Here is a 15,063-nt window from a genome sequence, read left to right as displayed (position 1 = left end):
ATCAGTCTCCACAATCCATCAGCTGTACCCCAAAATGTCCCTTGAATCCATCTCCTTCTTTCCATTCCCACTCTTACTCCCTTAGCTTAATCTTGTCACTTTTGTCCTAGGTTAAGGCAATGGTCTCTCAGTTATTCTTCCCAACTCTACTGTTGGCCTCTTCACAGTCTTCAATGCATTTGCCCATGGATCAGTCTAAATTACAGTTCAACTGTGGCAATCCATTAAGTTCCATGGTTGGTTCCCTAAAACCTATAGAATAAAGTCCAAAAAATTCCAAGGCTAGTATATTGGTCTATGTGGCCCTTTCGAATGAACAACTGCTTCTCTCCCTATCTCATTGTTAGATACCACCACCCCCACCCAGCAACCTCCATGCTTTAGCCAGAGTAATTTATATCCCATTTATAGAATCAATTCACTCTCTCTTTCCTCTGTGCTTTTCCACATACCATTACTTTTGTCTGGAATGCCTTTTGCACCAGCCTCTTCAGCTGGCTAAATCTTTCAAAATTCAGATCAGGAGGTTGAGTGAAGAAGATAAAGAAACGAGGAACATGGTGACATAAGCACGGAAGGCCCTGACCAATCTAAGACTAATGTAGGGAACAAAAGTTCTGACCTATGACATAACCTTATTCTAGCACAGTGCAACAGAACAAAAAAGCAAGATTAGAAAATGCAATAACACTTCATTTTCCAAATCTCAATTCTGACAAAAGCATTTGTGTAGAGGTGTACATGTATGCGCATGCTCTTTTGGGAAGAAAGATTAGCAGCCTAGGCAGAAACCTGAATAAGGTTGGTAACTGTTATCCCTCCCCATTCCCACCCTCTCCTACCAAAGCAGCAGACCACAGAGAATCCCCCCACCCAAGTACAGCCTTCAGACTAAAGACGTGCACCTGGATGACAATGACCCAGCTTATCCTTTCCACCCCTTATCTTCACAGAGAATAATAACTAATGCATCCTTTGGTCTAAAGTGATAATATTTTTAGTCTGGGACTATAAAATATAAAATATTTTTAGTCTGGTCCTTAAAAATATAAAATATTTTTAGTCTGGCACTTGTAATGTCCTCAATAAATATTTGTTGAATGGTCAAATAAAGTAAATAGGCAACGTGGTCAAAATGTTGATAGGACTGAAGCTGAGTAAGGAGCTTGAAATGTTCCAAAATAAAAGCTTATTTTTAAAAGCAGTAAAATCCAAATTCAAGTTATGTTTGAAGTATATTTAGTTAACAGTACATGGTAGCTACTAAACATGAAATATATAGGATCTCCCTCACTTCTGAATAATATATAACCATAACATCAGAGTTGTTAGAGAACCAAGCAAGACCATGTGCTTTAAGCTCAGCACACACCCTGCTATGTGGGAAGCATATAATACAAACTTTTTATTATTGACTGATCTTGGCTTTGAGCCCTGCACTCTACAGAGTCCAATTCAGTGGACTAAATGCTCAGAAGATCTTCTCGGAATGTCTCCCAGTGCCTTTACGTGGCAGTGGTACTTGACAAAGTATAGTTTTGCATTGAACATAGTGAAAGCTCAATTAGTTGGAAGAGGTTACCTTACCAAAAATAGTTAAAATCTCTGAATAGCAAGACATACCTGACATTACTAATCTCTTTTTTATGTATCCTTCTCCCTGCCTCCCACCACCACCCAGACATACATAATGGGGCTATTAAAGACTCAAAAAAGCCACTTCCAAGCAAGCTCTCTTCATATGAGCAAGACTGAGCAGCTATTCTAGCGAACAGCTGGAGAGGTGGAAGGGGTTGTAGTTAGTTACTAGTTCCTGGAAGGATCAGAAAGCAGAGAGGAAGGTACTCAGCTGAAATCCTTTTAATCCTCGCTTCATCACAATTGGAAAAGTCAACACACAAAGGTTCTGGACATTTGTCAGAGAGCATAAACAGAGGGTGAGGTGCAAAACCTCCTTGGTCTGCAGGATGGAGTCAGAACCAATTAGGAATTTCAGGGCAGCATTTGACACAGGACCACTGTTATACATGCTTGTTATAATTTTTGCTGCTTAAAGGCACTTCTACAGTCTACACTGTAGAGAATATGATTAAATCTTCCTGTGACTGCCTGGGATTCTTGCCCAGTCTCAAGGCCATTATTCTGAGCTTTGGTTCTTGCTGCACTTAACTGCTGACAGAGAAGGAAGTATGAAGATGGCAGTTGCATATATCCTTAAGCCTCAGAAATACCTGAGAAGACAGTCATTTGAAATATTCCTGAAACTCATTACTAAATCTACTCATCTTTACAGATAATTTCATAGCTAATGAATGGCTCATTTTCTTTCTCTTACCACAGTACATCCTTGAGTCTTACATTTGCACATTTTTCTAATTAGGTCTTTTCAGTTATTTAAGTGATAGTCTGTATTCTAATATTATGGAATAAAAAATGACAGTGGGGGTAAGGGGAGGAAGAGGTAAGGAATGCCCATTTGATTTCATTTATATTTAATCAATGTTTCTTTAGAGCTATTGAAACAATTACTTTCATGTAGGGAAATTTCAGATTTTAAAAAATAATAATAACACCTGTGGTGCCTGGGTGGCTCAATGGGTTGGGCCTCTGCCTTCAGCTCGGGTCATGATCTCCGGGTCCTGGGATTGAGCCCCACATCCGGTTCTCTGCTCAGTGGGGAGCCTGCTTTCCTCTCTCTCTCTGCCTGCCTCTCTGCCTACTTGTGATCTCTCTGTCAAATAAATAAATAAAATCTCTAAAAAAATAATAATAATGACATCCCAATGTGAAAGGGACATTTTTATTACATAAACACTGATATACTACCTAAAGCCTCACAAGAAAATTTCAAGTATAAAAGATGTAGAAATTAACACATGCAATTTAGATACTTTAATTAGCTTTAACTAAACAATTCTAATACTCTGATTCTGGGCTGAGAAGGTTAAATCTGACAATTGAGAAAACCCAATCAAATGTATGTTTAAGCAAGACATTTCAAAAGAAATGTTAGTAATTTAATGATAAAGGCTACCATTTAGCAAGTATTTACTGTGTTCTGGGCAGAATGCCTACCTCTTTATGTACTTTGATTTTATTTAATTCTCTCAATAACTCTATGAATAGGGTACTTTGACTTGCCAATTTTGAGAAAAGAATGGAAATCAATGTGATTTAATAACTTGCTAAGAGCCACATAGCCAGTTAGTAGCCTATGATTTGAAAATAAGTTTTTTTCCAAAGTCTATGTGTTTATAACATTCAAAAGACTACATCTTCCACCAGGACAGGGACTAATATATTTTGTTCTACAGGGCACATATTATGTGTTCAATAGATGTTAGTAAATGAGTGTGTATATATAGAGATACACACACACACACACATATTCTTAATTCTGTAACTAAAAACCAAAAGAGAAACATGTACATTTGTAAACTCACACATTATTGTAGTGAGTACTTTTTAAATGTTTTAAATTGTCCGTTTATATTCATTATGTAAGTTTGTTTTCAAGGAAGACCCAGGCCCCTTCACCATTTAAAAAAGCTGAATTTTGTCAACTAAACTGATTTTGTGGCCGAAGTGTTATTTTCAGGTATTAACTTTTCTACCTGGTTTTCCTTCCCTTTTCGTGTCCACAACTCTGAACCCATTTTGGGGCTTGGTTCTGTGACACTGCCTCAAGAAAATACACCTCAGAGAAAATAGTAGAGATACCAGCAAATCTTTCAGATTTTCACTTTTCATTGCTCAGACAGCCACTAACAAGGAAGAGGTCATGATAACAGACATCCAAGCACAGTTCATGAGAACTATAACTGACTCTTTGCCCACCAGTCCTCAGACCCTTTTAATGTTGACCCTTCTCATCTGTGACAGTGAGGGGGAGATAGAGTGGGAGGGAGTCCAAGAAGGCTTCAGGCTACTTATTTTCCCACCAACATGGCATGGGCTCACTTCACAGAATCTGTGGACTTAGATTCAAGTTACTACATAATTTACCCATGTACGTTCCTCTTCAGTCAACCACACACCTTCCGTTTTAAGCAATTACAAAAACTACCAACTTTTCTCTTTCAGTTTGCTCAAAAATAAAACTCAGAAAATTGGTAAAGATCAAGAATTTACCTAGCCCAATTCCATTCTTTGATAAGTCATACCAAAGTAAAATAATGCAAGACTCAATTGATTTCCAAGCTCACAAGGAGAAATCTATGGAATTTAATACAACAACGCATAGAAAAAGTCACCTCTTCATGTGTAATGAAAAACCAAGGCTTTACTTTGTGTTTTGTAAATAGGCCACTGTATTTTTACAAAGAGGAGGTCAAACAATTCTACTAAACCGCAGGAACAAAAGCTCCCAGTACATTCTGGAATGATATTCTGGCCAATCCGGCTGCTAGAAGAGACCTGAACCGGGAACAGGGTTCGTGTAGCATTTAGTTCGACCTCTTCTGCATTGAAGACAGTTAGGGAAATTCTCCAATGAGAGACGCTTAGAGGTAGGGGGCGTGGTTTCAAGGGGCGGAGAATTTGTCTCAGGATAATGGGAAGTGTGTGCTGATTGGCTGGACTTCTTCCCTCCCAGACCAGCCCTCTTTGGACCGCTGAGGCCATCCATCAAAAGAAGCACACCAATCAGAGGCTAAAATTCCCCCCTTCCCTTCCCACCAGGGGAAAGCCCCGCCCTCCAATATATTACTCAGGCTCTCGGGAGCGGCCCCTTCGCCTCGGAGCTGACTCTGTGGTGGGCAGTGTCGTCTGGGCGGCGCTGCGGAGACCTCCACCCAGGACGGCTTCCCCTCCCCGGGCCTCTCCCCTCTTACCCTCGAGACCCCTCACCTCGTGGGCCTATCGGATCTGATATCGTGGGGTGAGGTGAGAGCAGGCCCGGGGAGGGTGGTTACCGCTGAAGAGCCGTAGTTGCGGTCAAGGTGAGCTGGGACTTCGGGTTGACTTCGTGGTGCGGCTACGGAGCAGGGTTGTGGGCGTGGGGTGAGGGATAGGTCCGGCCTGGGCTCTTCTTCTCGATTAACTCTCCCGTTGCTGTAAGCAACAAGTCCAGGCTAGTCCGAGCTTGGAGGGGCGGGGCCAGATCCGACGTCCTGAGAGTCTTACTGTCTCATCTGCCCGGTCCCAGGGACCAGCCCAGGGACCAAAGAGTTGGATCCATAAAGTTAGATGTTCCTCATTTGCCCACCCCTTCCGTCTCGCAGCTTTAAAGATCCCCTTCCTACCTGTCTTTCACTTGGTGTGGGAGATATCCTTGTATCCGGGGCTTAGCTTGTGGCCGGGACATAGTAGCTGTGGAATACCGACTCTTACATTAATGAAACTCCCAGGTACATTTTGCAACCTAAATTAGCCTCCCGCCCTCACCATGTGTTCCCGTAGCACCCTTTAAGTTTCCTTTCCTGACACCAAGAAAAGTTAACAATTACTGGGCGCCGTGTGTCAAGCATTGTGCAAATCTCTACGTGAATAATGTTACTTAATTTTAACAGCCGTTCAGAGAAATACTGTTAACCTCGTTTTACAGACGTAGAAATAATTATTGTCCAGCGTTTCTTAGGTACCTGTGTGCTAAGCACTGTATCTAGGTGATCTCATTTTTCCACACAAGGCTATGAGATAGTAACCTCATAGTCACTTTACAGATGAGGAAATAGGAATGAAGTAAAATGAACTAACATTAATAGTTCATGTTGTTAATATATGGCAGAATAACAGTACCATCTAATTTCAGAGTTTTTGGCACCCCATCTTACAGCATCTATATGCATTTATCTCTTGACAGTGAATGACTTGTACAACTATTTCTGAAGAGTTGCATTTTCCTTTTTTAAGGCAAGGCTCCTGTCCTCTAAGAACTCACAATTTAGAATGTGACCAACTGGTGGGATGGGGTGGGGTGGGGGTTGTAACAAATGGCATTTTACAAGGACTTAGATTCTCTAGGGGCATTGGGGAGGGGAGACTTGTGTTATAAAGCACTTAGCATGATACAAGGCAGGAAGGGCTTTTCTTACACTCCTTTCTGGGCCTTGTTCTATATATAGATGATAGAGGTACTGACAACAACTGACTCTCAGAAACTGCTACACCAGCTGAATGCCCTGTTGGAACAGGAGTCGAGATGTCAGCCAAAGGTCTGCGGCTTGAGACTAATTGAATCTGCACACGATAATGGCCTCAGAATGACTGCAAGGCTAAGGGACTTTGAAGTAAAAGATCTTCTCAGTCTAACTCAGTTCTTTGGCTTCGACACGGAGACATTTTCTCTAGCTGTGAATTTACTGGACAGATTCCTGTCCAAAATGAAGGTATGTTTAAAGCTACATTACAGAGTATTTATTAGTTTTGCTTAGTGTGTTTTTGAGATGGAATTGCTGTAGCTTTGGGCTGACATTCATAAACTTGACGTTTTTTATTTTCACCAAGTAGCCAAAACATTTTGATGATTCTGTGTACTATAGTATTGATGAATACTCTTCCTTATAGTCAAGAAAAATGCATCGTTAGATTTAACTTCTGACATTGAGAAATAGTCTAATAGCAAATAATTGCAGACTCTGTCAGTATGAGAGTTGGCTGTTGTTAAAATCCTTTTTGAGGGGCGCCTGGGTGGCTCAGGTGGTTAAGTGACTGCCTTTTGCTCAGGTCATGGTTCCGGAGTCCTGGGATCGAGCCCCGCATCAGGCTCTCTGCTCAACAAGGAGCCTGCTTCCCTTCCTCTCTCTCTGCCTGCCTCTCTGTCTACTTGTGATCTCTGTCAAGTAAATGAATAAAAAAAAAAAAGAAGAAGAATATCTTCTGAAGGAGGAGCATTTATGTAATTATTCCCCTCTCCTGGATAAGCAGGACATCCATGTAGCTTTCAGAGCTTGCTTAAACTGTTAAAAATACATCTACCTTCTCTGTGCCCATGGTCTTTAGTCGATGAGATGATGTGACAATTGGAATGGAACTCCTCTTTTAGTCCTCAGTACCTGACACAATATGTCATATACAGAAGAAACTCCATATTTGTTGAATTGGATGGTTCAAGAAACTTCCCAACAGACTAATTAAACTGTTCTATAGACACCTTGTGCGAGCACTACCTTTGAATCTATAAATGTTGGACAGATTAATAATATATATCCGTCCCTTAAGTATATTACAATCTTATGTGAAAATAGTATTTGTACCAGTAACATCAAACAATGCAAGGCATGATAAGAAAGATAATTAAACCCCTAAAGAGGAGTAAGTATGTTGCTGAACAGGTTCCAAGAAAAGGAGCGTATAAACACTGGTAAGTTTCATTTAACTTGGAATTTAGGCTGGATAGAAGTTTGACTCTGTCACATTATAGATATTTAGGAAATATCTGGATATTTCCTAATATGGATAGAGCTTTACAGGCAGAGTAAACAGTGTGTGCTAAAGTATTTAAAAACCATTTTATGTGTTACTACAAAGAATACAGTCTGGAAAAACACAACATCCTAGAAAGAAATTTTTGTGCATAAGCCGTGAGGAGTTTCAGTCCTTCTGTAAGCCTTTGACAAGTTAATTTATTTGGTCCAACTAGAATATAGTGCTTACAGTTCTACAATGATTTAGGAAGGAAAAAAAGAAGAATTTCTGGGGTGTCTCTGCCTTCAGCTCAGGTTATGATCCCAGCGTACCGGGATTGAGTCCCACATCAGGCTCTCTGCTCAGCAGGAGCCTGGTTCCCCACCCCCTCTCTCTCTGCCTCCCTCTCAGCCTACTTGTGATCTCTATCTGATAAATAAAATCTTTAAAAAAAAAAAAAAAAAGAATTTCTTATGGGCTGAAATCAAACATTATACTGAAACTTGGTCCACTTTCTCCAAAATTGGTTCCAAGTGGGTACATAGCATTGACAGGCTACAGTTAAGGTATGATTGGATCTCATTAAGTCTTTCAGAATTGAGAACTACATCTCAGAGATACAGTTGCATAATAATGGATCTGATTATCCTTTATGGTGTTTTTTTTTTTAATTAAAATAAGCTAAAAACATGGGCTTACTGTCTTTTTAGGTACAGCCCAAGCACCTTGGGTGTGTTGGGCTGAGCTGCTTCTATTTGGCTGTTAAATCAATAGAAGAGGAAAGGAATGTCCCATTGGCAACTGACTTGATCCGAATAAGCCAGTATAGGTTCACGGTTTCAGATTTGATGAGAATGGAAAAGATTGTATTGGAGAAGGTGTGTTGGAAAGTCAAAGCTACTACTGCCTTTCAGTTTCTACAACTCTACTATTCACTCATTCAAGAGAACTTACCAATTGAAAGGTATGTAATCTTTGTTTTGACCAAAGGAGATTGGGAAATCAGACTGGTATTCTGTATATTACATAAAATCAGTATCTTGGGATAATTCCAATCAAAGTAAATAAAATGAGGCGGGGATAAAATGACAGCTGCAGCTCCTTGGATTTCATTGAACTGTCCCACAGAAGTGAGGCTTTCAGTTGTCAACAGTTTCTTGAAGTCTGTGAAGGCTAATTCTTGGGATTGAAGGACATTTCAACATTTTTTTATTACATTTTCCACTTACAGACTACTTAACTCGTAGAACCTAGTAAGTAAGCACCTAACAGATTTATCAAAAAAGAACTTTAGTAGCTGCAGAAGTACATTAAAATGAAAAGAAAAAGCTTGAGAGTTATGATATGATACTTTGGGGGGGGGGGTTAGCAAATTATTTAAAATTCATGTACAGTATTTTTAAGAAGTTAATTCCCCTGAAGGAAGGGGAATTCCTCAAATAATTTATTTTCTGTGATAAGTGTGCATAAACTTCATTTTTAAATGATTTCAACGTCATTCTAAACATGTCTTTTGACTACATGTAAAATTATCTACATAAAATTAATCTCATTTTCATTTTCTTTTTAAAGGAGGAATAGCCTTAATTTTGAAAGACTAGAAGCTCAACTTAAGGCATGCCACTGCAGGATCATATTTTCTAAAGCAAAGGTAAATATTTTATGAAGACTAAACCAATTTATATACCTATTTTCTATTCAACACTTACTTTAGAATTTATCTCTTTTAGCCTTCTGTGTTGGCATTGTCTATCATTGCACTGGAGATTCAAGCACAGAAGTGTGTAGAGTTAACAGAAGGAATAGAATGTCTTCAGACACATTCCAAGGTATGTCAAGGTCATACCCTAAATGGTGTTAATAGCTGTAAAAGAAATTAAACCACTTGTACTATCTCCTAAAGTAAAATAAGATGTCATGTGTCTATTTGAAACTTGAGTAGCTTGTGCTCAAATTTATTTAACAAGGAAGGACACATGTTAGAAGACCACAATTTATTGCTGTGGTTAAATACTATAAGACTTTTTATTTTACAGAGAGAGAGGGAGATCAGGGATGGGGGTGGGGAGAGGGAGAGGAAAGAGAGAGAATCTCAAGCTGACTCCCCACTGAGCATGGAGCCTGACCAGGAGCTCGATTCCATGATCGTGAGATCATGACCTAAGCTGAAATCAAGGTGGATCTTTAACCACCTGAGCCACTCAGGCCCCCCATGTAGGACTTTTATTTTTATCAACTAATAAGTTTTTTTTTAATCTATGTACAGATAAATGGCAGAGATTTGACCTTCTGGCAAGAACTTGTATCCAAGTGTTTAACTGAATATTCATCTAACAAGTGTTCCAAACCAAATGTTCAGAAGTTGAAATGGATTGTTTCTGGACGTACTGCACGGCAATTGAAGCATAGTTACTACAGAATAACCCACCTTCCAACAATTCCCGAAATGGTCCCTTAATTGGTAAATGTGGTTCATAGTTACTCTCCATATAAAGAAAATTTTATAATGCTATAGTTTTATTCTATAATTCAACAATTAAAAATCTGAATTAATTTCAAAATAAGAGAAGAGGCAAAGGGGGAAATGACTTCACTGATCTAATCAGTTAATATTTTGAAGGCATTTACTATATCTAAGACAATACCCTAAGAATAAGGAATTATCCAACCTTTGAAATGTACATTAGCCACTTCATTAAATTATCACTTAGAAAATTACATCTCCCTTTTAAAAACCTAAATTTTAAAAAAGAAGCACTAAGACACTATTTTTCACATCATTTTGTTGTATGTATTCTCAAGTTTTGGCACATCTAAAGTTAACACAAGCCTAAGCAGGACAATATAACCAAAAGTTTGAACCATAAACGAACTGAGACTGTTAGCTTATGAGCAAAATCAGTATGAACTTGGATGTTACAATTAATGTAATTTATGGCAAATAGTCTCCATATTGGGTATCTGCAGACTGCCAGGATATCTCCACACTATATTAGTATACCATTGCTACAGCAGTTGGAACACTGGAAAGTAGTTATATGCATAAAAAATACGAATATCTCATCACTACCATAGGATATACATTTAAGTGAGTGGTGATTTAACTTTTTCCTATTCAAACTAAATGTTAACACATCTACATATGACATGATTCTAAATATTCGATTAAACAGTTCATTTTTAAAAGTTAATATTTATGTTTGGCAGAATTCTAATAACTTAATTTTTTGTTTGTTTAAATAGGATTGTTACAACAACAAAAAGCTCTTCTCTGAAGCCTTTCTCCACAGTCCTGAGCTATGGATTCCATAATGTTTTAATGGATTTAAGCTGTGAAGCCTCAGAACATCACAACTAGATTAGCATTGATGTTCTCAGATTTGGCAAAACTACCTAATTAATAAGCTATAGGGGAATTAAAATAAATTTGAATTCATCTGTGAGGCATACAAGTCAAAGCTAAGAGCATAAATGTGAAATGTTAATAACAAGCCTGGGAAGGTGAACTGTGAATCTTCATTTCTAACATTGACCCAACCTTCTATATTGGGTCAGTATATTGTATTTAGATGGTATTAAAAGTGATAACTTAATTAAATTCTAAATTAGGAGGTAGACATCAAAACCAGCATTTCACAAATGCACTTTTAAGGCATAACAAGGGTCACTATTCAAGGCAGTGAAAATGGTTTCTTGGTACCTGTAGTGCAAGTAATAGATAATCCAGAGATTGGACATTATTGATAAGTGGGAATTACACTTAAATTTGATGGCATTTTATAAAAGTAAAACTACAGGCCTAGTCATTTTGGCATACTAAGTTATCTTTAATATTTTTTCTAAAAAACAGGTAATGTTTGTATCCATCATAATTACATAATATCTACTGCCTCCATCTAATCCCATCAAGAAAATTTGTTTTTATTGTGTTAGTAATTCAAAATAACTTCACTCCAAAAATTTGCTGATTTAACACTCCAGAAGCTTTTACTAAGGGCTGTTTTTATAAAAACTGCTATTGCTTCTAATTTAGAATTTTTAAAGGAAGAGAATATACTTTCACTAATTGCCCCTCCTGTGCCAAAAGAAAGTCTTTAAAATAAAGTAAGTAGGCATCTTCATAATTATGAAGTTGCTAAGGTAGTATTCAAGATGTTCTATTAAGTCAGTGACTGTAAGGAGATCTACGGCATTAAAAGTGTTGTAGACAGTTACTTAGTGCAGCAAGTAGCCTGAGTCCATCCATAATGGCTGTACCCAGTTTTGACATCGTGTTGTGGGTAAACGTGCACTAGAAAATAAACCAAAGAACCACAATATATCTTATACTTTTGTGAACCGTGTTTTGTGGATAACTTCAATTTTCCCAAAAGGCTGATATAGTTCAATAATTGACTACGTCAGTGTTCATTTTGAGTTGGCAGAGGTAGCCTAACCAACTACTATTATGTTTTGGTACTAAGGGATATACCTTTCAATAAAGTCATTGAAATGCATTCCTTTGCTGTATAGTTTTTGTTGTGATTTAACTGTTTTGGCAGTGTGATACCGGAACACAATAAAAAGCTATCTCCACCCAGTTTATTTAAATTTAGCAGGAAGATGCATGATAGCAGAAACAATCTCAATTAATAGTATGACTATGACCAAACTGATGCTTTACTTTCCAAAGGCTTTTCAGAAGACACAAGATGAGGAGGACAAATATGTTTAATGTGCATTAAAAAGTTGGTGTTGATGCAGTATTGGTAACTTGTAGATTCATCACTACTATGGATATTCTCAATACAAATTCACCCTTACATTCTACCCACCTGAAGTTCTGTGCAAACTGTCCTACCTTAAAAGGTACCCCAGCAAGGTGTTGGTAATGACAGGTATTGTGTTAGTCGGCTTAGATTGGTAATTGGAATGGAGAAATAGGATTTTGAGGTGTTCATGTTCAGTTAAACTAAGACGGCAAAGTGAACACTGCAGAGTTACTGAAATTTTTAAGAAAAAGGAAAATTTCTTTTGTACTTGAATAAGATTCTATATACTTAATAATCCCTCTTTCCAGTGTAATTTTTTAAAAGGGCATCTGAACCTTATGTGTTTCTAATTATGTGGCCTGCTATCTAAAACAACAGACAGATGCCTGGGTGGCACAGTCAGTTGAGCATCTGACTCAATTTTCATCCAGGTCATGATCTCAGTCTTGTGGGATCAAGCCTTGCATCAGTCTCTGCACTTATCATGGGGTCTGCTTGAGATTCTCCGTCTCCCTCTGAACCCCCCTCGTGCCCTCTTTCTCAAATAAATCTTAAAAAAAAAAAAACATACTTTTAGGATGGGTGCCTAGCTGGCTCTGTCTGAAGAGCTTGCAACTCTTGATCTTGGGGGTCTTAAGTTCAAGCCCCATGTTGGGCATAGAGCTTACTTTAAACAAAAAAAAATAATAATTCTCCTATAATATTTGTGATTAGCAATAATGGCTTTTTACTGTCAGGTACTACTGTCATGTTTTATATGAATCCTCTCATGTAATCTTCCAAACTGAATGAGGGTATCCAAATTTACAAATAAACTGGAGTCACACAGGTGACTGATTAGCCCAAGTCACATACCTGGTATGTGTTAGGATATGGTATGTGTATGAGTTAGGATTCAAACTCAGGCAAAAGCTTTGTTCTCAGCCACTCTGCACATTACCTCCCAAAATGAAAAATTAAGTGGACTTAGGAAATTGAATAATTTTCAAACAAAACTGCATTCTAGCCACATTAATTTCAGTGCTACCATCACAGTCATAGAAGAAGAGTAACACCTTGGAATTTATTTTCCCTATTTTATAATAGTAGAATAATTTTTATAAAATGTGTTACTGCTGGGCACCTGGGTGGCTCAGTGGGTTAAAGCCTCTGCCTTCAGCTCCGGTCATGATCTCAGGGTCCTGGGATCAAGTCCTGCATCCTGGGATCAAGTCCTGCATCGGGCTCCCTGCTCAGCGGGGAGCCTGTTTCCTTCTCTCTCTGCCTCCTCTCTGCCTACTTGTGATCTCTGTCTTTGCCACAAATAAAATCTTTTTTTAAAAAATGTGTTACTGCTTACTGAGTATAAAACCTGTAAAATAGAAGTCAAATGAGATGGATTAAGATAAGCCAATTTTGGTGGGTAGCACCTGGCTGGCTCAGCCAGTAGAGCCTGCAACTCAAGATCTCAGCGTGGTTAGGTTTGAATGCCACAGTAGGGGAAGAGTGTAAAAAAAAATCCAAAAGAAAAAAAAATCACAATGTTTTACATTAATTTGACAAACTAGATTTTGGAGCAATTAAAATTAATCAGGAATAAAAAGGGATCATTAAGTAATGATAAAAATCAGTTCACCAAGGGAATGCAAGTTGGTGTAGCCACTTGGGAAAACAGTGTGGAGATTCCTTAAGAAATTAAAAATAGGGGTTGCCTGGGTGTCTCAGTGGGTTAAGGCCTCTGCTTTGGGCTCAGGTCATGATCCCAGGGTCCTGGGATGGAGCCCCACCTCAGGCTCTCCGCTCAGCGGGGAGCCTGCTTCCCCCATCCCTCTGCCTGCCTCTCTGCCAACTTGTGAACTCTGTCAAATAAATAAAATCTTTAAATTAAAAAAAAAAATTAAAAATAGAGCTATCCTATGACCCTGCAATTGCACTACTGGGTATTTACCCCAAAGATACAAATGTAGTGAAAAGAAGGGCCATCTGTACCCCAATGTTTATAGCAGCAATGGCCACAATCTCCAAACTGTGCAAAGAGCCAAGATGCCCTTCAAGAGATGAATGGATAAAGAAGATATGGTCCATATACACAATTCAGTATTATGCCTCCATCAGAAAGGATGAATACCCAACTTTTTTATCAACATGGATGGGACTGCAGATTATGCTGAGTGAAATAAGTCAAGCAGAGAGAGTCAAGTATCATTATGGTTTCACTTACTTGTGGAGCATAAAGAATAACACAGAGGACATTGTGAGATGGGGAGGAGAAGTGAGTTGGGAGAAATCAGGAGGGGGGAGATGAACCATGACAGTATGGACTCTGAGAAACAAACTGAGGATTTTGGAGGGGATGGGGGTAGGGGTTTGGGTGAGCCTGGAGGTGGATATCAAGAAGGGCACGTATTGCATGGAGCACTGGGTGTGGTGCATAAACAATGAATTTTGGAACACACACCAAAAAAATTAAATTTTTAAAAAATCAATTCACCAAAAAGACTTGAGAATCCTAAATTTGTATGAACCAAACAACAGACCCTCATTTACAAGAAGCAGACACAGCATTGAAAAGACAAATGCACAAAGCTTCAACTGCAGCTGGAGACATAAATTCTCTCTTAGTAATCTATAGAACTACCGGGAAATCAGCAAGAACAGAAAAAAAATGAGTAACACCAATAACCATCTGGATCTACTTAACATAAGAAACTTCACCCTAAAACAACAGAATAAGCATTCTTTTAAATTACACATGGGGCGGGGGAGAGCAAGATGGCAGAGCAGTAGGAGACTTACCATCACGTCCCAGGAGTTAATAAGCTAGATAGTTATCAAACCATTCTGAAAACCTACAAACTCAACAGGAGATTGAAGGGAAAAAGAACAGCAATTCTAGGAACAGAAAATCGACCACTTTCTGGAAGGTAGGATGTACGGAGAAGTGAATCCGAGGCGATATAGGGAAAGAGAAACTGCAGGGAGAGGG

At 38.6% G+C, this 15,063-nt stretch overlaps 1 protein-coding gene across 1 annotated transcript; it reads left to right on the top strand.

Moving 5' to 3' along the window:
• The first annotated feature begins 4,718 nt into the window (after nucleotides 1-4,718).
• Nucleotides 4,719-11,843, top strand: CCNG1 (cyclin G1). Its single transcript, XM_046000910.1, has 7 exons — nucleotides 4,719-4,940; nucleotides 6,066-6,329; nucleotides 8,058-8,311; nucleotides 8,920-8,998; nucleotides 9,078-9,176; nucleotides 9,614-9,808; nucleotides 10,591-11,843. The coding sequence occupies exons 2-6, from the start codon at nucleotides 6,066-6,068 to the stop codon at nucleotides 9,803-9,805; spliced, it is 888 nt and encodes a 295-aa protein (XP_045856866.1). The 5' UTR covers nucleotides 4,719-4,940; the 3' UTR covers nucleotides 9,806-9,808; nucleotides 10,591-11,843.
• Nucleotides 11,844-15,063: the final 3,220 nt, after the last annotated feature.

This window comes from Meles meles, chromosome 3 (assembly GCF_922984935.1).
Source record: "Meles meles chromosome 3, mMelMel3.1 paternal haplotype, whole genome shotgun sequence".
NCBI lineage: Eukaryota > Metazoa > Chordata > Mammalia > Carnivora > Mustelidae > Meles > Meles meles.
The sequence above is the reverse complement of the archived record's forward strand: the minus strand, read 5'-3'. Positions and strand labels throughout refer to the sequence as shown.